Source organism: Cynocephalus volans, chromosome 1, assembly GCF_027409185.1.
Source record: "Cynocephalus volans isolate mCynVol1 chromosome 1, mCynVol1.pri, whole genome shotgun sequence".
Taxonomy (NCBI): Eukaryota; Metazoa; Chordata; class Mammalia; order Dermoptera; family Cynocephalidae; genus Cynocephalus; species Cynocephalus volans.
This window is the reverse complement of record NC_084460.1, coordinates 160,361,069-160,387,147: the sequence shown is the minus strand read 5'-3', so window position 1 is coordinate 160,387,147 and position 26,079 is coordinate 160,361,069. Positions and strand designations below refer to the sequence as shown.

Sequence of the window (26,079 nt, the reverse complement as noted above, 5' to 3'; positions counted from 1 at the left end):
CCTTCTCACAAGGCCACCAGAACCTTCAAAACCAGCAGTAGTGCCTTGAATCCTTTGTGTGCTTTGCATCTCTCTGACTTCTCCTTCTGATATCAGCTAAAGAAAACTTCCTGATCTAAAGGTCTTATGATATTAGGTTAGGTCCACCTGATTAATCTCCCTGTCAGGAGGTCAACTGATTAGTTACCTTAATCATATTGTCAAAATCCCTTTTGTAACGTAGCATGATCCTGGGAGTAACTCTGAGAAATGAAGGTTGAGGGCCAACTTAGAATTCTACCAACCACAGTAGACATGCTTTTTCTTTCTTTCAGTGATTCTTGCCCTGCCTTCTGGATTTTAGCCAGTTTTCTACAAGTCATGTTTCATATTTCCCAAGTCTCACTCTTGACTCTAGATCTTCTTCCTATCAAAGGATCATGGAATGGGCTTTCATGATGCTGGCAGATAATTTTTGTGAAATTGGTATTGATAGAGGATTATTCAGGCTAGATATGTTGGTGTCAGTATGCTTCCTCATAGTCCTTCAGACTTGTGTATTTGGCAGGAGTACTTCATAATTCACAGTCTGGGGCTATGGTAGTGTTTTTCATATTATTAATTTCTTTCGTTGTATTTTGTAGAGAAAAGTAGAGCAATCAGCCTTTATGCCATTATCTTAACCTAAATATCGAAAAGTTTAAATACTCATTAATTTTGGAGTCTATCCAAATAGGAATAATATAAATACTAAGCATTTTAACTTAGTACTTAAAATTAATGTATTGTAAATTTTAATATCAGAATAGTATAAATACTCTGGTTCAAAACAGTATTATGAGATTAGCATTAAGAAATTTCACTGGCAGTGGCCAGAATACATCACATTAACATTTTAGACACACCTTCTAAGAAAGTAAACATTTTCATTTTCATAAGTTACAGCAGTCTGTGGACAGAAAGAGACATAATGATATATATCCTATAAAATATATATTAAGGTATGCATTACATCTAAATGTTATATGCATGATATTTGAATTACTACATTTATAGATATTAAATGTTGCTGTAGGATACAGTACATAATTAGATTCATTAAAAATATATAAACTAGCAAATTAAATTAAATTTTCAGTTAAAATATATCTGAATGCCTTTTTAAATTTCTCTTACAGCATATTGCTTCCCAGATTTATTGGGGATATTATTTTCATCCACCCTACAAAGCTATTATCTTTTTGTCAGTAAATACATCATTCTACTTATCTCTCTGCTGCTTCTAGGTCTAGCATAACACTTACATGTGGTAGGGGCACACCAATGTTGGTACAGTTAATTGATGCACACACATGCATACATAGGTAATACTTGCCTAGAAAATGTTTATGCAAGCAGCTTTAAATACTGCTATAAAAAGATTAAGCAACATTAATGGTAACAGGCCAATCACATATTCCCCATTCTGCTAGTAGGAGATAAAATACAACAAAAAGAAGACACTAATGAGTTAGGATGGTGACTTACTAAGCGTGTAATTAATGTTATTAAGAAACATTGCAGTTGCATATTAAAATTCCGTTAACTAAGCAACCCTTCAGCATCAGTACATTTGTTCCTTGGTCGCAAGTTTTTCTTTTTCTTTTCTTTTCTGATTGGCATCTTCATGCAATCTTTCCCTAAAAAATGAGATAATGGGATGTGATCAGCCTTTGTGGTTTAGCTGGAGTGCTGACGTGACAGTTCTGGCAAGTTGACAGGTTAAGTGAGTGAAAATGGATGTCTTGTCTCACCATTTACTTGAAGAGCCATTTTTAAGCTATAGTTTTCTCCTCCTCACGCCCACACTTACAACCCCTTCTACTCCAGATATGAGAAGTCTAGTTTTCCCAATTTAGTAATTTAAGATCTTGAAAAAATTCTTTTCACTACTCTTTCCCTCTTTCAGGAATAATGTAAATATTGTCTTATTTAGAAATTAGTTTTTAAGTTAACAGTATTTCCCTTGCACACTAACAGTTCCCTAAAGAAAACAAAATTTTATTACTTTATTTCTAGTATTTTAGTCAGGAAGTCAAGAAGAAAAGCAAACCTACCTATTGGTAAAGGACAGAATTTGTTTAAAATCTTGACATATTTCTCTAGGGCTCTCTCACTTCATAACTATGCATAATTCAAAAGTTCTATGAAACTTGCATGTTGAATCTCAGAATGATTTCTTATAGTTACATGATGTCCTATATACTTGTGTGAAAAGAAATCTGTTTTAGTAATCTGAAACATGATAGGGCTTAAAATTATCTGTGAACAACTTAGTTACATTATGAGTAAACTATTGCAATGTAGAAATACCATTACAGGATTAAAGTGGACTTGCTAAAGCCAGTAAACACCATTTGCATGGAAAAATCCATGGTTCCACTAACATAATCCCTCAGCTTAAAAAGCAAACTAAAAGAGCAGTCTGGCGTAGATGGCTAAAGGCAACGAGGAAGCCGGGTGAAGGTAATGGTGCATTAGTGCAGTCTGGGATGCTCATATCTCTAACATAATGCACCTGGTTTTCCATCTGTGAGGAACAACCTCCCAACCTTGCTTCCTTACGTACTCAATCTAAAGGAACAAATCAAACTCCTTTGCACTCTCTTTCTCTCTCTCTCTGCTTTCTCCAACTATTGGAGGCAGACTAAGTTACTCTTGTTTTGCTAGTAGGAACTCTATTACAACACTTATTGTGTTCATCAGAGTGTAACATGCTTGACTGTTTTCATGTGCATCTCCTCTGGTAGGAGGTGACGTTCAGAGGTCAGCTATCTTAGTACCCTCATATGCTACTACAAAACAAAACCACTACATTTTTTTTTTAAGTAATTGAATAGTATTATGAATTAAAGTGCCAACCAACAACTAAATTCATTTCTAGCACAAATTTATTACTGTGTTGTTTTCCAGTAATGTGTTGTCTTTTAAAAAACATGTTAAGGCACTGACGCAAGTACAAAATGACAATGTGCTTATAGCTGTTTATTATAACATTGCTTTTATGTGTTTGCCCATGAGATCCAAAACTGCAAGATATTTTGAACCAAATGAGTTTACTCTTTCCACAGGATTCTTTCCACTCTAGATAATCATAGAATTATTTGATTTTGATTTTTACGTGGTTCCATTTCAAGGAGGGGCATATTATGTGTGACTATAAAAGAAACAAGACAGTCTGAACCATCACTGCAAACCATAGGCATACTTTTTTGGGTGTGTGTCACAATACCACAGTGAACTCAGTGCCTTTGACCTCCCTTGGAATTTCTTTCACAGTTGCTGTACATAGCAATTTAGAAGGCCATTTCTATTATTATACAGTTTATTTTAGGGGTTTCAGATACTTTATGAACCTTCCAAAATTAATGTTCCCACACCAACAAATTTCATAAGAGTAGTTCAGAAACGTAGAGAGTAATAGCTGCATGACAGCAGCATGTCTTGACTCAGATAAGGATTGAATGCAATTTGTATGTATGTGTGAGACCTTGAATGGGTGGAGAGTAGAATACATAGTCCAGATAGATGAAAAATCTAAGGACTGTAATTCATTACAGTCATTCTATTTTCTTTACTTACTTTGCTTTTTCATTTTTATGAAAGCAGTAAACCATTTAGTACTTTTTCTTTTCCTTCCTGACATTGAAAAAGCATATATATTAGATTATTGATGAAAGAAAAGGTACAGATTTTAGTATTTTACCATGGGATAAGAATTTTTAATATTAGCTACAAGTAAGTTTCTGTCTGGGAAGGAAAACATGTTACTCGCCTAGAATAGTATTTGCCATGGACTGAGTAAGAAAAAGGTTTAATGGGAAAGGTAGGTAATTTAGCAATCTGATCATTTATATTCCTTGAAAATAGTGACAAATGAATAAAATGTGATTAAATGGCCTCATAAAAATGATTATTTTAAATCCTATATCTCTAATTTGTATTTTCCATTATAAATGCATTGCTTCCTCTGAGATGAATTGTGTTAATAAGCTTCAAATTAAATATTTTTATGACATTATGTATGTGTTTCCAATATTATTAACAGAAATTCTTTTGAAATCAAGTGAAATGTTAAATAATAAAAATTAAGTAGAATTAAACAAGTTGAAGAAACAATTTTGTATCAATTAGAAGCCAACCTGTCCTGATTACAAATTGAGTAAACATTCATCTCTTGCTCCTGGTCTATATTTCATTATAAATGAAATAACTTCTCACTATTTGCTTCTTGCTGATGGAGGCAAGCCTATAACTAATTTTTTTTTTTTTTTCTGCAGGAACTTCTAGGACTGATTGTTATACAATTCTCTATTTCTTTATGTTTGTTACTCTGGGATGGTGGCTACTCATTTATAGATTTGGGTCATAAATTTTTAATTTGGTGTAGGGGGGAACTTTCTACAAAAGGGCATATCAGAATTGGTCAGGAGATTTTTTTCTCCAACAACTTATTTTCTTTGACTTCCCTTTGTCCAAATTAGTGCAACAGTGAGCCACTGGCACTGGTGGGAATGTGTCATATTCATCAGGTATAATGAGATGGAAAAACATTATTCACTTTAGATCAAGAATTCTTTTTTTTTTTTTTCAATTTCCTATTTCAAAGCATTCCTTTACTGTTCACTGTTTGGGGCTTTTCTAGGCCAAATGAAGACACTATTTCAGTGCAAAATGATAGACTGCACCCTCTACCAATAACAGCTTACAACTGAACTGAGGAAGCAAGACACATAGGCAGGGGGAAAAAATAGAAAGGCAATGCAAGCAAGGGCAAGTATCTTAAATTGGAAAGAACGTAGGACAAGTACAAGGTCAGGTTAATCATTGTTGACAAGATAGATCAAAGGATAATAGATATCAGGATGGGCTAACCGAAAGAGCAAATACATATGTGAGTGAAAGTAGACTGGTTTGCTGAAATGCTGGAACTAGTTTGGGGACAAATGAGTGTCAAGATGGTAAAATTTGGGGTCAGCTGATGGAAGCCAAAAAGCTACACCAGGAGAATAATTTGCAAACACTGTAGGTTTGCATTGCAATGCAGTGAAAAGCACTGCAAGTTTTTGAATAAAAAGTGAATTGAAGAAAGTGTACTTAAGAAAGTTTGTACTTGTAGGTAGTATAGAAAGAGCAAGATGATGGGTTTTATGCTGCTTTAATAATAAAATCAGTTATTATGTCATAATTTTTCAAATATTATATCATACTGGAAATTATAGCATAAAAATTATAGCATAAAATTCTTATCCTTTCTTCTGGAGCTAGATATGACAAATTTTCAGTTAATTCGTATTATGGTTTGAAGTGAACTGAATTAATTTAGCAACTTAGTGTTCATTAAGTCTAACTATGGCATTGGAATGAACTAGAAGCCAAATCTTCCCTCCTATCTGAGTCTTTAACCTTAAGAAAGCCATGTACCCTTCATAAGATTCAGTTCACTAGTTTTTGCATCATAATGATAGCAGTTAAACTTTAGGCTTTTAAAATATTAAATGAGATAGTGCCTGTGGATGGTTTAACCCAGTCCCTGGCACTTAATAAACACTCAATTAATGTTAGTTACTCTTCTATTAAACAGTTTGTGACTTAGCAAATCTTTAATTAAAGAAAATGGGGGAAAAGAATGCTTTTTAAATACGCTTGCAGAATATATTAACATTTAACAAGCAACTATATTAAACAGCAAAAAAAAATAATTTCTACTTGAGTTTGTTGCAAAGTTCAAAATGTTTATAATTACAGACCAAAAAATTTATTTATTCAGGCATAAAATTATACTGAAGAAAGAGTAGCTGAGTGTACCTGCAGCTATCCTGTATCACCTATTAATGTCCCTAACTACTGCACAGATATCTCCATGTTCATAGCTGCCATAGAAAGTCATATTTCCCTGTAGAAACAATTCTGAACATGATGCAATTAACCTTTAGGTCTCCCATCCCCTCATCTCCAAGCCCACCTCACGCATGGCCTGTGCTGCCTACTCATGTTCAGCCGCCTGATTTGCATGTCACCCACTCACGCTCACCAGCAGGCATTAGCATAACAGAGCTGTAGCATGACTTTGATTGAAGCCAGCTTGGACAGAATGCAGTATCAAAGCATAATTTAGCAGAAATCAAATCTAATTTACTGCACGTTGTATTTAAGTTCTCAAAGTGCAGAATCAAGTGAATTGTCCCAGACCTCTAATCTTAATTGACCTTTTTATTTTCAGGCCTACTTCTCTGGAAATCACACAACATACTTTTCTCATAGAACTATTGTTTTTTCACTTGTGTTGATTAAACACTGAATTGTGCCACTCTTGTTTGCTTCAGCAATAACGAGAAATGAGCAATAAGGTATAATCACTTGACAGATTAAGCCAGTAGGTTATTACATTATAGTTACAAAAGACTTGTTTAATGCTTTTAGGTTTTAGAGAGGATATAAATACATTTTTTATAGTCTTCTGTCATAGAAACATATAGCAGAATTGCCATTTCTGTAATCAGCGTATTCTTCTGGATTTATAACTCAATTTTTTAAATACACATTGGGTTTAAATGTGTGTTTTGAATTGTCATCTTGAGGACCTAATTGGTTTTTTTTATAATTAATCAGAGCCATCATGGAAAATCCATTTTATGTATAGAGCACTTTGTGCCATTGCGCCATGTTGATAAAATGCCACCTCTGTCTACTCCCTCCCACCGGGGTCATCAGCAAAGTGCTGTCTTTTTAAACCAGTTTCATTGCCACCTGACAGAAATACTGAAACTGTGAAGTGTTATCAGAAGAATTATTGATGCAGTTTTTCATTTTAAAACCTCAAAAATAAATTCCTTCAGTTGATATCCCTTCACAGAAGATTGCAATATAGATCTTGGGCAGAGAAAGAAAGTCTACAAAAGTAAAAGTGATGGATGCAATTCGTTTTACTGGCCCAACTTCAGGTGACAATAGGAAAGGATGTACATTTTCAGACACTTGTTACTCTTTCAATTTTTTGCATTGTTAAATGCTTCAACATTTTTAGGTTTTGTTTTTTTTAAAAAACTTTAAAACTAATGAGTTAATTCCAGTTCCAGCAAGATCAGTTTGGCTTACGTTCTGGTGACAAGAAGCTATTGGATACCTTATAATTATAATGTATTTACAACAACTCAGAATCAAAGTATGATATAAATAAACATCACATGAAAAGATATTTCATAGGGTGAAGAACACAGATGCTGATAGCATTTTGTTATTGACTAAAAATTTAATAATTTACGATTTCATGCACTTTTTAGATTGGCATCAGTGGTAAATGGTATGTTGTGATACTGCAGAATTTCGTTGATCTTTAAGAGTTCTATTGAAATGCTCTCTTTATGAATAACAATTATTATCAGTTATTATGAATAACAATTCTCAACTGGATTTTCTGCCACAATTTGCTAATAAGCTTTTCCAACCCTTTACCTCTGCCATTTCTCCAATCATCACCTACGTGATTCTTTCCAAAACATAAATCTGATTATATCTTTCTTTCAAAACCATCTTTAAACAGATTGTCATAGGTTTCAGGACCAAATTTTAACATCCTTTAGCGTAAATTATCTGGCCCTATCTATATTACTTCTGTATCCCAGATTCCTTGTACTCTAAATAACTATATACTCCCCTAACAAATCCAATTCCTCAGGTCTCTGCCTTGTGTGCTTTAAGTGTTGCGTCTCTCTGCCCTGTGTGAACTTTCCCTTCCTCATCCAGTGGACTCTTAACTTTACTTCTAAACGCAGCTCAAGTGTAGCCATCTCCTGGTATCTTTCCTCTTATTTCCTCACTAAATGGTCAAATTTGGTTTCGTTCCATTCTCTTCCCCAATGCCCTTGGCATTTTTCTATTATTACACAAATCATATTTTGCTGTATCTGTTTATTTATTTATATATTTACTTAGAAATCTCTGCCATATGGTGAGAACAATTTTTTTATTTGGCTTCCCATCTTCTGTGCCAAGAAGAATGTCTCAAAATTTGTAGTCAGTCAGTACATTTTGAATGAATGAATGGATGAATCATATCTTTTCAGAAAAGTGGGTGCATACATGTGGTCATTTGCCAGTCCTTATTTTGGAGACTGTATTTTAGCAGCAGCTGTGTTAAACTTTCAGAATCTCAATTACAAAAGCATTTAGCAAAGTCACTCATCTACAAAAAATTTTCAGAAATTTGAAAATCAAATTCAAGAAGGTCTGTAGTTATATCTAAAGTCCAGATGTTAATTTTCCTGAAGTAGATAGAAATATAGAGAATTATATGCTTAAAACTATGAAATATGTTTTCATCGCTTTCATTTGATGTTTCATTTGATTATTTCAATCCTGTGTGTTCTCAGTTATTACATTTAAAAAATTGTATAAAGAAGGACTGTATAGGGCATCTGGCACTTAAGGTTTACTATCTAGTTATGTGAGCTAGTTTAAATCCTTTCTGACCCAAAGCAGTACAAACAAACTGATAAGCTGAATGTGTGACTTTTACTAAAGGCTGTTGAATAACTGGTTTTGACTGAATTCAGTTTTTAATTTTTGATAATGAGATGCGAGTTAAATGACTTGATAATTCTCACTTAGCTCGTGTTCATATGAGTACTATTGTTTTCTTTCATAAGATTATGAAGAAGTAAATAACTATACACTGATTCTTAAATCTTTTATAGCATAATTTTTCCAGAATATTACAAATGATGGAGACCAACCTTAAGTCTTTTTGGTACAAATACCTGGTAGTTTCACATCTCTACCGAAAAAGTGTTCACTGTAAGGGTTTTAAGAGATTTTCCTAAAGTAATTTTGTAACACTGATTTAAACTATCATTTCTATTAGAAAACATGGAACAAAAATCAGTATATCTGCTGATTCAGTAGAATTGTGTAGAAATAACAAGAAGATTGCAAGAAGCAAGTAATCTGAAAATGCAAGGCAACATAAACCACACTCTGTTCAAATAGGTCCATAAATCTGGGTTCTCCATACAGTTAGAATGAGTCTTCTGTTATCTATAGTTGTAGAAGAAAATTTCACTTAGTAGATTTATTCCTTCTGTTTCTGGGTTACATTTTAGATGCGTCGAATTAGGAGGCAGTATATTAGAACACCGAAACATAAGTCAATTTTGAAAAAATGCTACTGCTTTTCCTATGCTAGCGTCCTTGTAAGAATGAGTATTGGTTGTATGCTGGTGTCTAACCTACGTTTACTGCATTCCTGGAACTGTATTTACCTACTCCTGAAGGACTGAAAGAATTCTGGAGGCCTTTATAAGACATCACTTATCTTCAGAGTTCTTTAGATTTCAAACTTTAGGATTGTTGCCATGTATACCAGGTTCCAAAAATTAGAATTGGTTTTAAAGTGTTCTCTTGGTCTCAGTTTTCTACCATAAGTAACTAATTAAAGTAAAAACAGATGATTAGAAAAGTCATGGAATAAACATGGTGTTTTCTTTTCAACAGCAGTGGATTCCGGAATGAAGAAGATGTCGTTGTGAAAGCTTGCAGTTATACTGCATACTGTCTTTCACTGTCTTCTCTATCATTATGCCCCAATTGAAATCTGAACATTCTCAGGATTTTTACTTCCATCCTTTTATTTTCTATTGGAGCTACTCATTGTTTTCACCTACACCATTTTATTAATCTCCAAGCCAGACTCTCTGCTTTATTGACTAAACACCTCTTTCCCTCTAGGCCCTTATATTCCATTCATTAGAGGGTTAAAGCTTCAAAAATTATGCTTTATATCTGTCATTTGTCAGTTTAGAAAGAATCATTATGAAATCCTCAGTTTGCCTTCTCACGCCTTCCTTTGTAGCCAATTGTCTTTATGTAACTTGAACCCTCCAGTTCTGCCAGAATACACACTGTATGCTGAATGTCTTATTCCTTCTTGTACTTTGCTCAGTAAGCTGCTTGCTTGGAATGTGTTCATTTTTCCAGTTATCTAAATGCTGCCCTTTCTTCAAAGCTCCCACAATGCCCATTTCCTACACAAAGCCTTTCACAGCTACCACAACACAAAGGGATCTCTATCTCCTGAAGCCCTATCTCATGTATTGTATGTAGTATAACTTAAGAGCTCCTTCGCTGTGCTGTGAGTGCACCTCTATCAGTTCTTACCATGGTTTTAGATAATTGTTGGTTTACTTTTGTTTTTGTTGTTTTCATTGTCATGACATTTTTTATTTTTTATTAGACTATGAGCTCCTTGATGGCTACAGGACAGAAGCTGTCCATTTCTGTATCTTTAGTGCCCAGTAGGGGAACACAGTAATTATCTGACTAATGCTTATCTATCTAAATGAAATGAATTAAATTGAATCAACCATTTAAATACATTTATGTATATTGTTAGCTACCTTTGTATATATAATTCCCATGTTTTCAATTCTTCAATCTCTTTAACCCCTCAACTCTTGAATTCTAAATATAAGCACATTAAGGATAGGGATCATATTTTATGCCTTCTTAGAGTCCTGTGCCTTGTACAATATCTTAAAAATATTTAGGAGTGCTCAATGTTTGTCAATAGATTGATTTTAGAGGAAGGAGATGGTTGCATAATGGAGTGATTCTCTTCTATCTTTATTTACTCAAAAAAGCAGAACCAAATCGGGAAACCACATTTTCCTTTAAAAATGTTACGATCATAAAAAAAAAAAAAAGAAAGAAAAATCTATTTTATTCTTCAGGTATTTAGGCCACGGGATTACAATACACAACAAGTAAAACATGTCTACTACTAACTTTCCTCTTTTCCCCTCATTTGATGGAGTGTTCTTTCCCCTTTCTGTTTGTGTTTTGAGACATGCATAAAAGTAAATAAACTGTAGCTTCTCTCTGGCACTGAGCATTTCCCCTTGTACCAGATTTTCTCTTTGATATCTTTGTCTTTGTCAGTGGTTGATATTTACACACTTTCTTTCCTTTTAAATTATAGCTCCTCCACAGTTTGTGGTTAGGCCAAGAGATCAGATTGTTGCTCAAGGTCGAACTGTGACATTTCCCTGTGAAACGAAAGGAAACCCACAGCCAGCTGTTTTTTGGCAGAAGGAAGGCAGCCAGGTGAGTGTGAGGCTTGACTGCTTTTCTGAAATCTCTGAACTTCCCCTGTCTGGTTCTAATCAAAGATTGCCTTGCCCCTCTTGTGATCAATTTTAAATTTATTTTATTTCTAAAAAAGAGACCAGTGAATTTCAAAATAAGTGGGAGTCAATTGTTCTTGTACAGCGTTCTTTATTTGCTAGTGCTATTATTTTTAACTGTGTAACTTACACAAAATAAATACAAAGCTGTGTAAAAAAAATTATAAAATGTCCAACCAAAACTCTATTTAAAATCTCTGAAGGAATACATAATTTTGCTTTCTTGCATTGAATTGCATAATTTGATTAAGTGACTTAGTACATATAAAGGGATTAGAACAGTTCCTGGCACATGAAAAACAGTCAAAAATATTTCTGTTATTAATTGACCTAGACCCCAATTTAAATCTCCTCTCTTAGATAGACAGTATACATGACTCTGGATTTTTAATAATTAATTTAAGCATGTTTTCATTTAAAAGTAGAAGAAAACTTTTCTTTCATCATCCCTTCTGGATTCCTTCACAGTATGGGTAGACAGGAAATAATACTTTATATAACAGAAGGAAACAGCACCTGCCTTGTCTTTGCTGTGTCCTGGTTTGTCCTCTCCAGGCACCTCTCTGGGCAACATGGCCTCTCAGAGTCTCTGCAAAAAGTCAACTGGATACATAATTTTTCTCCTTTAGAACTTGGTTTAAATTTAGACAAGCGTTTAGTGCCTAGGTTCTGAGGCAATGAGTGGAATTTCCAGCCTAAACTAGATTCAGAAATTGTGTTCTCTGCCTAAGAATTTATCTGTGCATTACTGAGGGACCTAGGGACATTTTTGTTCTAGATTCTCCAGAACCATCCCAAACAAGACACAGAGTTCCCAGGAAAAGATCTACTGGTGCCTTCCTCAACACTTTCTGGTTTTAGTCCAATTTCTAGAAGAATTTCCTTGGAAATAATGGAAAACATTATTAAAAATCTCAGGAAATCTAAAAACTTTGCGAGAGATGGGAAATGTGTAAGCTACATTAAGAGAGCCTGTTAATTAGAACTTGCATATATTTCTCTGGTTACTGAGGCATTAGGAAGTTCTGCCCAGCCATCATTTCTAATTGTTGTGAGTTCCTATACATTCATGTACCACCCCCAAGCTAGCAGTTTTAACTATTTGTTCTAGATAAACAAATGGAATTCCTTCCTTTCTGGAACTCTCCCTGTTGGAATCATTTCCCCTGTGACTGGTGGGATGGGAAATTAGTGATGGGGAGACAAGGGAAGGTGATGGCCACTGCCTTCTTCCACATCAGAATTGTTCCAGGCTTTAACTCCCAAATCTATTTTATGATTTAGTAACTATAAAATAGATTTCTACTCATGGAATTTCTTGACTCATCACTTAAAAAATCCTTTCTCAAGTGAGTGTAAAGCAACACTATAGAGTGAAACACGTATGTGCATACGCACACTCACACTGAAAAAGGAGAGAATTGAAAAGCCAGTTTCTTCCTTATGAAATGCAGTCTTTGTAGTGCTGTTTAACTTTACTGAAGCTCATTTTCTTAATCTAAGATAAAGGGATAATACATTCTATTTCACATGAGTTATGAAGATTACATGAATAAGTTAGTTTGTATGTAAAAGTGCTTTACACATTTGGAAGGTCAAATGCAATGTTATTATGTCACTGATAGAAAATACAATGACGTAAAGTAATTTGATTACTGTGCATTTGTACTTTAAATCCAGTATAAGTCCATGGTGATGTATCTTATTATAGAGACTGCATCATGAAAATTACATCTCCTAAAATAGATCCGAGTTCGATACAAGATATTACCTAAAATGTGTATTGGTCCTGTAGTCCAGTAAACATATAGTATTTAAATGTGCTACATTGTTCTTTTTAATAATTTTGAAAAAAAAAAATGGTCAAAAGCATTTAAGCATTTTTTTTTCTATTATTTGACAAAGTGGCATGTAATTCTAGATATATTACTTCTAAAGGTTACACAAAATTTCCAGTGAGGTACTTTGATTCAATTATAATCTTAGGTCTAGTTTTCTTCCCTTCACCTATCTCCCTCCTACCAGAAAGGGAGAGAGTGAGGGAGACAGACTATGGATGAGAACAAAAGAGAAACGCTCGAGCAAATTGTAAATTTTGAAATTATAAATTGGGATATTAGGAAAAATAAATTGGTCTTACTGTCTCCCGTATCCAATTTTTACAGTGATCTACGACTATCTATGGGTAGAGAGTGTTAAGAGCCTGGACTTAATGGTCCATACTCCTCAATATGTGCTGATAATGCCAATTAGCACTAATAGGATATCTAGGAACCTCAAGACAAGAGCTCTGCAGAGTTCCTGGTTTTGCTTGTAATCCATTTTCTTTTGCCTATGTCATACAAGCTGGGAATAAAGATGATGGGTCAAACCCAATCAAATGCTGTTTTCCATGTTAACGAATCATTTAGAAGGTAGACTGGTATTACATTGTAGAGGAAGTGATCCCATAGAGAATTAAGCCCATCTGATGTATTAGTGCTATGTAAATTAGTATTCTAATGGCTAATTGTAGGAAAGTGCACACTTTGAGTTATTGTATCATTTTCAAGTGGCTTTAAAATTTAGACCCTTCTCTTTTGGATGGTTTATTTCAGTAATATATTTGGATTTCACAAGAGAATTAGCTTGTTTTCAAATTATATTTTATATATATATATATATATGAAAATGTCTAGCCTTACATAGTAATACAGGTTTTAGTAGAGAGCAATAAATAGTATTTTGAAATTACATTCCTGACTAGTAGCAAACATCACTCCTTTTAGAAGGAGTTTAATAACATGGTAATGTTTATGTAAAGTGGGCTTATAGTGTCACACTCGAATCTAATAAAGTGGACATCCATCATGTTGCAATAAAGAGAAGAGCTTCTAATTAAAGTAGGACATCATTTCCAGGATTAAAGTCATTTAGTGTAATTGAAAAGTGTTAATACCCTATTTTATCCTCTTCCATTGGTATTACTTCAAGGGTAAAAACATTTTAAGGTGAAAATGTGTCTTGTGCCTTTAATTGAATGTTATTACCTCCTGATTGCAACGTATTGCAACTGTTTAATTACAAACCTGGAAAATTAATTACTATATCGAGAAACAGATCCCAGAGGGTTATAATGTTCTTTTTTTGTGAGTAAATACAACATAAAAATTGATATGGCCTTATTTATAATCCAACTTGGAAGCATACCTCAATATGATTTATTATACCCAAATGTTTTTCTTAATTGAACAACAGTAAGGCAACATAGGTCATCCAAATTAATGTTACTACTCCCATACAAAAACTTTTAAAAATCAGTGATTAAGCTGTATATATTTAACATGAGATATATAGTAAACTAATTTTTTTTAAAAAGAAAGCAGTATGAACTTCCTTAAGGTAACGTACACGCTTTCAGAAACATTCTGCATCCTCTTGTTATTTTCAATGATTTGCTTAATCTTGCTTAGGTTGTAGTATTTGTTCATCGCTCCTTTCAAAGCTGTAATGACCTGCAGAAATGGTATAGCAGAATTAGATTCAGCTGTTTCTGTCAGTCTCAACACATATTTGAATACCTTTAGGACAAATTCAGCTGAGCCCATCAAGTATTCAAAAAGTGAACAACAGGAATTACATTTTGTATTCTTTAGTACTGTGAGTTTATAAAGCACATACACGTTAATGCTGAAGTCCAGATCCTCACAGTGTTTTAGGAGTTAAATTAGATAAGCAATATTCTGTCCATTTTACAGATGGGAGAGCTTTGTTTCAAAGATATTAACTAATCAGCAGAAAGTTAGAGAGAGAGTAAATGGTGAGATAAAGATCCAGATTTTTTTAAAGTACAGATGATTGCTCCTTCAACTAGAGCTTGCTAACTTAGAGCATGTTATTTCCCCATGATTCGGGAAAAGTTTACCAGTAAAACTCACTATGAAGCATTTAATCATGTCAGTACCACATATTTTTAAACGTACGTGTTTTCTTTTCCAACCATATTTCCATAATTGTAACAGTTGTTGGTGACATTATGTTGTAATTTTCTTTCTGAGTGGGAAAAGAATATTGATGAGATTTTGTTTGCTTCCGCAGAATCTACTTTTTCCAAACCAACCCCAGCAGCCTAACAGTAGATGCTCAGTAACACCAACAGGAGACCTCACCATTACCAACATTCAGCGTTCGGATGCGGGTTACTACATCTGCCAGGCCTTAACTGTGGCAGGAAGCATTTTAGCAAAAGCTCAACTGGAGGTTACTGATGGTGCGATACCATTATTAGATTTATCTTATGAAAATAATTATTTTTATTTAAGATACATATTAACTATGTGGAATTTTCCAATCAATGCTTAGAATTTTAGATCAATACTTATCTTCTAAATTTGAATCTAGGTAAAGTAACATTTTTTAATCGTTTCTAATTCTCCCAGATTTAATACCATTTATTTTCCCAAAGAAGAACATTAAAGGCATTCTGTTATAATCTTTACAACACAGTGATGCATGACTTTAAAGAAATGACATCATATTCACTGGGTTTAGAAATGTAATCTGCATATTTTTATTTAGTCTTATGCTGACATGATTGCTTCTAATGGATATTAATAATTTTATTTTACAGAAGGAGGAGTAGATACTACTTTTAATATGATCAGTAAAACAGAGATGAGTTTTTAGTTAGCTAATCAAATTATGACATTCCTATGTTATACATTCAAGAAGTTAAATTAATTAAATACCTTCCGAAGTACTGATGATTTCTAAAATTATTATTTTTATTTGTACATGTGTATTTTGAATCTTAACTGAGGCATCTACATTCATAGTGAAAGTTGGAAAGGGTGTAGGGCTCTGCATAATCTGATTTTTTCCCAGCATCTGATTTGTCGCGATTGACAGCTAGGGAGTTTCAGATATTTCGTAAACTTCTGAGCGTGAATTTATTTTCTGTTCTTTGATGTCTTAAATTAAAAATTCTTTTTTGCTCTTTTATATTTGCGAGGATTTTTATTTTTGATTTTTCCAAATGCTGGCTTCTGTGATATAACAACTTTGGTCTATGGCATCACTCATTCTGTTCTTTCTCTGCTGGTGAAATTTGATGTGTTTTATACAATTCAAATTTATATGTAGATTAAAGGGTCATTTAAAATTAATAGAAAGGCGGTATTTTAAATATCTGTCCATGGGATGGCCTGATTCAGCACCACATCAGGAGTGGGAATAAATACAACAGACAGACGTTGACTGTGTAGGCACTGAGTCATTAAGGGCTGCACCTGCTGATGCTGCAGAGATTTACTGCTGTGGAACTGAAAGGAGAAGGCAGGTTCAAGGGTAACAGTGATGAGAAATTCTTTACATGGGCAAGACCTTCGATCCTTTGTACCTACATATTTCTTTAAAAGGATAAAAAAATAATTATTAATCTTTTAAAAGTTCTCATGTGTTCTACTATCAGCGAAAATGTCCAGATACATATTCTTGGAAAATAAGATATTCTGGCTAAAGCCAAAATTTTATTTTATATTACTATAAAACACTTCAAGCATACTGCTTCAAATATCTACTTTAATCTAGCTTATAGTATTCTACTATTAGTATCTATTTGTAGTATTTTTACAGAAGACAGACCCTAAAATGTTTCTAAATGAAAAAAATATTATGGAAAAGGCAAAGCATATTTGTAGAAAATAGAATTGATTAATTAGAAGAGCTAGTTGATGTGACTGTTATGGTTCATGAAATAGGTGGATATTCATAATTATGTCTGATGCAATGAAAAGGAAAACTTCGGTGAGCTTATGTTCGTTGACGGTATCTCAAAGCAGTAGTTATTCTGTCTTCATTTCTGAGGTCAAAATTAAAAGAGTGATGACCAAGTGTAAATTTTCTGATGACTGAGAACTGAGATGGCTCTGAAACTTTTGCTACAACTGGCTTAAATATTAATTCCTACATTGATTTTCACTTAAATAAGCAATCACAAAGTCAAGATACTTTTGCAGAAACATTGAATGGAAGTTACAGAGTTATTGATTTGACAGTAAAAAAAAAAATCTAACTTCAAGACCTATATATATATTTATACACACACACACACATTTATTATAAATAACTGTCTCTAAATATTAAGTTGCCACATTGGCTGACGGCTTCATCTTCTATTCAGAGTTTTAATTTTTCAGATTGGTTAACGATTGAGTAATATGTGGTTCATCATTTTCATTTTGAACAAATTTTCTTGGTATGATTCAGGGCAATTTAGAGCCAATTGAAATTCCATTGTAGAATGAAAACATATGTCATGTTCAGAGAAACAAGTGATTATTCTATCTATAGCAAAGTTTCTGTTGTTACATTTTTGCACTGAGACTCATTTCTTGGAAATTTTTTAATTCAAACATTCATATAAGATGAGATTGCTAATGGTGATGAAAGTTGCTGTGTTGAGTAATAAATTTACTAGCTATAGATTGAGCTGAGATGATTTAATATATTTGAGCTTCAAAATATTCCTTTTAAAGACTTTCTCATTAATTCACTGGCACAGTTCTTCGTTTCTTTTCTTCTGCTCTTTTTCTCACACAAAATTAGAAAATTTTAATGAGAATTCTACGAGTAGAGCCAATAGAATCTAAAAGGACCGGAGAGACAAAATGTATTTATATATTATATTGACAATAAATGTTGCACCATGATATTATAGGAATGGTTTATTGAGGATTTATAATGCATAGTTAGAGAAGATCATGAACCTGTTCACAGATCACTGGGAACCCTAAATGTTCATTTAACCTTTGGCCTTAGTGTCATGGAAACCTGTGGTCATCTTTCACCCATAACATTCTTGAACTGAAAATTCTTTCTGGACAGATTTTCAATTACTTTATTGATCAAATTCATTCAAAAGACAAAGAAGTACTCAATTGGGCAGTTAAATTAAAAAAGAAAAAAACTAATTAGATGACCTTTGGCTGCATCTAATGATTTCAAGGATATGACAATAAAATCAAGTTATAAGAAGTTACATGAATTCTATATTGGTATTTAATTTGAAACAAATCAGTAACATCATTTAAAATTTAATAAATAAGTTCTACTCTGGTAATGCAGACTCATTTTCTCAATAAACTGAAAATTATTCAAAATGTTTTGTACATTGGCCTTCTATTTTTGACCCACAAAGAAAATAAATTCCATGAAATTTTCAGTTTGAATTTGTTTGCCCAATCATGGCCAGATGTGCCAGAATTGTTATAATATTGTGCTTCCACATTCTCCTAAGATTATCTTTTTTACTTCTAAAATGAAGAATTTGATCAAGAAAATCAGTGAAATAAATGGTTTTAATTTTTGTTTGTGAACACCAAACAATTTTTCATTGTTTATCTTGAGTTTTTGTAATTGATATAGTATGTTTAGGTTGATTGGAATTCACAGTATATTGGTATGTATGGGACCTATATCATAACTTCTAATTTAAATTAAAATTGATTGACTTTCTCATGGTAGGCTTTGAAAGGCCTGTTTAATTTTAATGTTTTATTCCCCTAAACTGGGAACTCTAGTAATAAAGATGATAATGTAGATTGGGAAACAGTCATATAAACTGGTATTTATGAAAGCTGGTGGACAAAGGATATCAGAGCATTAAGCAAAATTACTTTTTTGATTACGTATATTGTGATACATGGTGACCTTTCTGAGAAAAGACACTATTTCTCACCATAGTTACTTAGCGATAATTAGAATCCACCACTCTTTTTTCTTTCTGTGGAAGTCTTTGTATATATATGTTATATATATATATAATGTACATATTATCATATATACTTTATATATATAATGTACATATTATCATATATACTATATATATAATGTACATATTATCATCTATACTATATATATATGTATATATATATACTAGCAAGCGTATTTTGTATAATTAACCAAAGTCTATGCTGTCTATTTTAAAGTTTATAGAACTTTCTTTTAAGAAAGCCTTCCTTGGTCCTGGACACATCACTTAGGTTATGAAGTGACCGTCTAATGAGTTCTAGATGTAACCTTACCTCCAGTTAACTCCATATTTCCATTAACCACTTAAATAATGCTATACATTCTGATGTGCTTCTTAAATCATTATTAAATACTTCTGAGGCACAGAAGATGCTGCTACAAAACAATATTTCATAAACAGAAAGAACACTGAATTAAAAGTTTTTGAAATTATGGAATATTTACCCAAAAGAGCACAGGAATTGATATATATGAAACACTGATTTTTGAATGAAAACTCTTTTTATCATCACATAATAATAGTCTAACTAGACTGCTTTTCTTTGCTTAATTGTAAGCACTAATTAAGTCAAAATCATCCATATGATATGATGGTAATTTGAAGATCTAGTGTCAAAATTTTGGAAATAAGTTATGATTTAATACTTTAAAATCAACAGAAATATTTCAGCCTATATAAATACAGCATACAACTGATGCCATGTTGGGTGAACTTATATTTTATGCATATATTTATAATAAAAGCAGAAGTGAAAATTGACTCTATTCATATTATGCTCCACAGGCTTTCTTAAATATGTATATGAGAGGGCCGGCCCCATGGCGCACTCGGGAGAGTGCAGCGCTTGGGAGCACAGTGGCGCTCCCGCCGCGGGTTCGGATCCTATATAGGAATGGCCGGTGCGCTCACTGGCTGAGCGCAGTGCGGACGACACCAAGCCAAGGGTTGCGATCCCCTTACCGGTCACAAAAAGACCAAAAAAAAAAAAAAAAATGTATATGAGAGGTAAAATGAACATTTTATAATGACTACCATAACCTATCTGTATTTTAATTTTAATTTTAATATGACTAAGCCTCTCAACAGAGTTAAGCTTTCCAAAAATGTCAGAATTTATCCCAACATCATTTTAATTACACGTAATGCAGAGTGAATTATAAACAATAGTATGGCCTTGGTATATTATCAATAGATGTATGTATAATATGTACAGATGATAGATATATGATAACTATAGAATATGCAGAGTAAGTTACAAGTAGTATGTATGGTTTTGGAGCTTTAATCTTACTTTCAATGTCAATATATCAAAACTACTGGATTTCACAGAAGTTAAAATATCCTGAAAATATCTTTATTCCCCAGTTTTGACAGATAGACCTCCACCCATAATTCTACAAGGCCCAGCCAACCAAACGCTAGCCGTAGATGGTACAGCATTACTGAAATGTAAAGCCACCGGTGATCCTCTTCCTGTAATTAGCTGGTTAAAGGAGGGATTTACTTTTCTGGGTAGAGACCCACGAGCAACTATACAAGAGCAGGGAACACTTCAGATTAAGAATTTACGGGTAAGTAATCTTCAACTTGTATTTGAATCTTCATCTCAACATAAGTACTTCTCTAGGGAAAAACTGTATGGTAACTTAAAATCTTACATCACAGCATAATTGCTATACATTTTTTAAAAGGTCATGTTATTTACTATTCAAAAAATGATTAACTGAAATTAGAGGGAAGGCATTGTTCTTATGTTACTCATAGATTCATAACAGACATAAAAACTTTTTACTCCTGCATCACATTCTGTGTGTATGTAATCCATGGAACTGGAAATCTTAAATACACAAAGTTAATGCTAGTAAGATATTTAAAATAATTTGAAAGGGACAAATACTTCTAATTTACTATTATTAACAGAGGAAGATAGTAGGGAAATGTAGATCAATTGGTTTGGCCCAACAGTTATGGGGAAAAAAATAAAGAGATGAGTACACAGGAGGCAGGTTTGGCTAGGTGATGGAATTCTTAGATTTTAGGTTAAGTTTCTGTGGAGTTTAGATTTAAACTCATGGACAAGAACAAGCCATTAGGGGTCTTTTAACTAAAGTTTACATGATAGAGAATGTCCATTCCTGGCAACTTAACGAGTTGGACTTGCTTCAGGACCAACTCACAATAAATATCTACTTCTAAATATCAGTTATCTATACTAAGTATCAATATTGGCAAAACCATAAAAGCTTAAAGGAATGCACATCTATTAGCTCAGAGTTTCTGTGAGTTAGGAGCCTGGGCATGACTTAGCTAGGTCTTCTGCTTCATGGTCTCACAAGGCTACAATCAAGTATCAATTAGGGTTGTGGTCTCATTTCAAGATGATTGACTGAGGATGGATTTGCTTCCAAGCAACACGATTATTGGTAGCATTCAGTTCCTTGTGGCTACTGGACTAACAACTTTAACTTCTTCCTGGCTGTTGGCTAGAGGCTGCCTTTAATCCCTTGTCATGTGGATCTTCTGATATGACTAGTTGCTTTCTTTCTTTTTTTTTTTTCTTTCTGATTTTTAGTTTTTGGTGGCTGGCTGTTAAGGGGATCTGAGCACTTGACTTTGGTGTAATCACGTGGCACTCTAACCAACTGAACTAACTGGCCAGCCCCTAGTTGCTTTCTTAAAGTCAGCAAGGAAGAGAGTTTTCTAGCAAGATGGGCATTACAATCCTATATAGCATAACCACAAATGTGACATCCTGACACCCTTGCACTATTCTGTTGTCCAAAAGCAAATTAATAGGTCCCACCCTCACTTTAAGTGAGGGATTACATAAGGTGTGAATACTGGGCAGTTGTTCTCATGGGGCCACCTGTCCTCACTGCACCAGTATAATATTTAAGTCATTGGACCCAGTACAGTAAGTCTTCATCCACTCCTCCCTCCCCTACCCCATGCAGCAAAGGCTATGAGAGTATATTATAATAATCACAAGATTGGGGATGAGAGCCATAACTAAGATAGCTGATTAAAAGTGCATGAAGAAAAATTGACTTAAAGTGATTCGGTGGAAGAGCAATTAGTAGAATCTGCTGGCTAGGTAAAAATTGGGAAATAAGATAAAGAAAAACCAACAAACAAAACAATGTTGTTCAATTTTCCCATTCAAAAGCCAGGGAAGATGGTAAAAAATTTTTACTACATGCATTTTCAAATGATCACGATTTGGAAGATTCTTCTTCTGCAATGGGAATACTTACAATTACATGCTTACCTGGTTCTTTATCTGATATATATACACCAAAAAGGAAGAATGACTATTTTTGTGGCACTTATCTACACACACACACTCATAAATAACATTTTAACTTATTAATATAATTTTTATATATGTAATTTTAACTTTAATTTTGAGACATAGAAATTAATTATTGCTTTAAGTAGAAAAATGTTGCCAAGTTCAAAAGAAAAATAAATGAATACAACTGCTTTTAGCCTTTTTAGTGATTGTAAATTAATTGTTAACCTGCTTTGAACAAAATGGAAATTATTAAAAAGTTAATGCCAACTCTCTTTGCATAAAAACAGTCTAACCATTCTCTGGGCTAAAAGAAGACTTGGCCATGGAGGTTAATGCATTTTCACTGTATCTCTAAATTAAAGGGTGTGCTTTAATAGTCAAGATCCCTGGTAGTGTTTGAAAGAAGTAATTAAAGGTGGGTGCTTGATGATGTCAAACAAACTTTGAGCCTCCTGACAGGCTCTGAGCAGTCTCTCTGAGATGCCAGCTCCTGGGGGCTTGTCTTCAGCCAAGTGTGCAAGGTGATACATAGGTGATAGTGGGTGTCGACACATTCATCTCTTTTTAAAGCACTTGGTTAAGGGTAAAAGGATGAGGATGGAAAACATGCAAAAGTTATCTAAAGTTAAAGGAATAAAAAGGAATGTGGTAATGATGATAGTGATACGAGAGTGAGTTTTAGTAATGATATTTAGGCTTTTAGTATCACTTTTGATAAATGCCAAAATGAAAATGTTGTTCTTTATCTGTAAGGTGACTGTCTTTAAACAGAGGTATAAATGGGCTTTCCAGTATTTCACTCTTACAGTCAAGAGAAGGTTTCTATAGGTCATATTCCTCCGTGTCTCACTGTTCCTTTTTTAGTACTTAATGCAAGGGAAAAAATAACATGATGAATACTGTGTTCTCATCGTCCAGCTAATTGGTAACTAAATCTTTTGAGAGGTAGAATATTCCAGTTCTCATTAAAACATACCTACCACAGCTAATGTCAGACTTGTATCTCCACACAGTGACAAGGATATGCAGTTAAAAAGCATTACCTACACACTTTTCTTTTAGCATTTGCACGTAATAACAAGTGCTACATTTTAGTTCAACAGCTATAATAAAATGCAAATTCTTTTACTCTTTCACAGACCATATTCAAATGAACATCCCATTAAAATCCAACCTCCGCTCGTTATATTTAGTTTGTGAGTGATGCTTCTTAAATGCAAAGAGTTCTAATGACTACAAATGCGCACACAGCCACATTTGAAAAAATGGCTCTTTCCACAATGGCTATCCCCATCATCCCTCTGTGTAATGGAAGACAATTGTGCTGAGATAATATGGCAAAGAATGACATGCCAGAGCAATTTGAAGCTTAAGTTAAAATATATAATAACATTTAAAATCAATTAAAACGGTGGAATGGCAGTAACATCCATGCGCTAATGATTTACCTGAGAATCAATTCTGAAAGCTTGAGTCATCCACACACTCACATTTTGAACCCAGAAGATATAATATTCCGTGAACTTTCATATTTCATCAACAATCAGACTCATGTTCATTACGGAATTTTAACCCTGCCCCTTCTGCCTTGCCCTATTCTACTTGGGTGTCTATTCTCTTCCTAGAGTCACTGTTCCTTCTCCCTTAAACTAAGGCAAACGAATGTTGTTTGCCATGTAAACCACCGGGGCTCACCCACAGTGAGGATTTTTGAGTTACATGTTTTGTTGATCTTAGGACTTCTTTCTGCCTTTTATATTTGTAAAAGAAAACTTGATTTTTATCAATTCTTTCTAAAAGTCTTTTGCCACTGTTCAAGAAATAAACAAAAACATTTTAAATGATCATCAAAATGTCAGTTTCTAAGTATGCCTAAAAAGAATTATGTATTAGATGATTTGTATGTCCCCTTTCAGTTCTAAATTGAAGTGATTATATAGATCTGTTTGGTTTGTTTTAGTGATACAAACTTATTTTATTCGCTGTCACATTGTTACAATTAACATGTAAGTGAGTACTGAATTCTTTAAAGAGAAAGATTTAGTTTTCCTTTTTATTTACTCATTTATTTTTTTCTTCATTTTTCTCCACATCTTTCAAAAGAAAGGAAGCATGGCCCCTTATTATCTCATTGCTTATTTAATTTTGGGTAAATTTTATTATTAATATAATAAATAATAATATATATAATAATATATAATAATGTATAGTTTATTTGAGATAGAAAAGAAAGCTTTGTATTACTGATTCTCTGTAAGTTCATAAGATTCTGAATAAATTCTGTCCTGAGTTGTCCAGAGTTGTTTACTCTGACACAGTAAAATCCCACCATAAAATGGAGTTAAAAGATAATATTACCATGGAGCAAGAAAGAGAGACCAATAGAGTTTATCAGAAAAATAATATTTAGTTGCAGAAATATAATAGAAAACCCTTTGAATTAATGCTATTATGAGTTTATTTTAATATTCTACATATTAGAGGAATTGATTATTATCAATCCTTTCTAAAAGCCTTTTGCTACTGTCCAAGAAAAAAAAAAAAAGAATTTAGATCGACTCTACTGCATAATTTGGACAGCCAAATATACACCTCATTTTAAGAAATATTGCCTGGTTGATATTGAGTAATTATTTTACAAATTGACTAAACAAGTTAATTCTCTCCCTTCTATTCACACTAGATTTCTGATACTGGCACTTATACTTGTGTGGCTACAAGTTCAAGTGGGGAGACTTCCTGGAGTGCAGTTCTGGATGTGGCAGGTGAATTCTTTGTGAATTACATTAGCAGCAGAATCTTGAGCCCCTGTTAGAGATAGTTCATTATTAAATAACAAGTGAAGGAGAGACCAAGGCTTTAAATTTATTGAATGTAAATCTAAGTCTTTACATTCAATGCCCCTTTTTAATTTCTGTACAGTTGGCATATATCATTGCATTTGTGGAATTTAACACATTTGCCTTTGATAATCTTATTTTACTTCTTCTGAAGTGCAAGCAACTCTAGTGATCATGTGTAAAAGTAAAGCTTACATTTATTAGCATGTAGGAAAAGCAGATATTCACTTACGTACTTCTGATTTATGGAGACAAATTGTTCACTGTCTAGGTCAGCTCCTTTAATATTGTTAATGTTACTGTCAGCTTATGCAATCAGGAATGAAGTTTTTTCTGTCTGTCTTCTATAGAATCTGGAGCAACAATCAGTAAAAATTATGATTTAAATGACCTGCCAGGGCCACCATCCAAACCACAGGTCACTGATGTTACTAAAAACAGTGTCACCTTGTCCTGGCAACCAGGTACCCCTGGAACCCTTCCAGCGAGTGCATATATCATTGAGGCTTTCAGGTATGGAACAAATCCTGTTTTCCCCGTTGGGTTTTGCTGTAGCTCCTGTATCCTAAGATATCCCCTGAGCTGTCCTGCTGTTTTATTTTAAGGACATGTTCAATAAATGCAATTTAAGAATTTATCTTTTATATATGACTTGACTCAAAAACAGACTTTACTTTTTTATTTATGACTTAATTATAAGAGTAATTGTGCATTGTTCATACCTAGGTCTTTAGGAATCTAGTTCATAACATAGCTTCTTTCTTTACTCTGACCATTGTAGGGACTGTAGATGAGAATTTGGGCATTAGAACTAGGCAGAAAATAATTTAATTAGGCACAGGCACTTTTTAAAATTAAGCAATGTTTATTGAGTCATGGGACTCTGGAATCTTCATTCCTAATAATTAGAGGAGAATGTAAAATAATTTCAATGTTTCTATGCTATATATTTGA

The 26,079-nt window shown here is 33.4% G+C and overlaps 1 protein-coding gene across 1 annotated transcript in view; it reads left to right on the top strand.

Annotated features, from left to right (window-relative positions):
- The window catches only part of ROBO2 (roundabout guidance receptor 2), a 600,911-nt gene that overhangs the window by 462,296 nt on the left and 112,536 nt on the right, over positions 1-26,079 (top strand). The window contains exons 8-12 of the mRNA XM_063077978.1: positions 10,994-11,118; positions 15,276-15,447; positions 20,356-20,561; positions 24,969-25,050; positions 25,476-25,638. Of these exons, the coding sequence (XP_062934048.1) occupies positions 10,994-11,118; positions 15,276-15,447; positions 20,356-20,561; positions 24,969-25,050; positions 25,476-25,638 (748 nt within the window). The remainder of the gene's footprint in view (positions 1-10,993; positions 11,119-15,275; positions 15,448-20,355; positions 20,562-24,968; positions 25,051-25,475; positions 25,639-26,079) is intronic.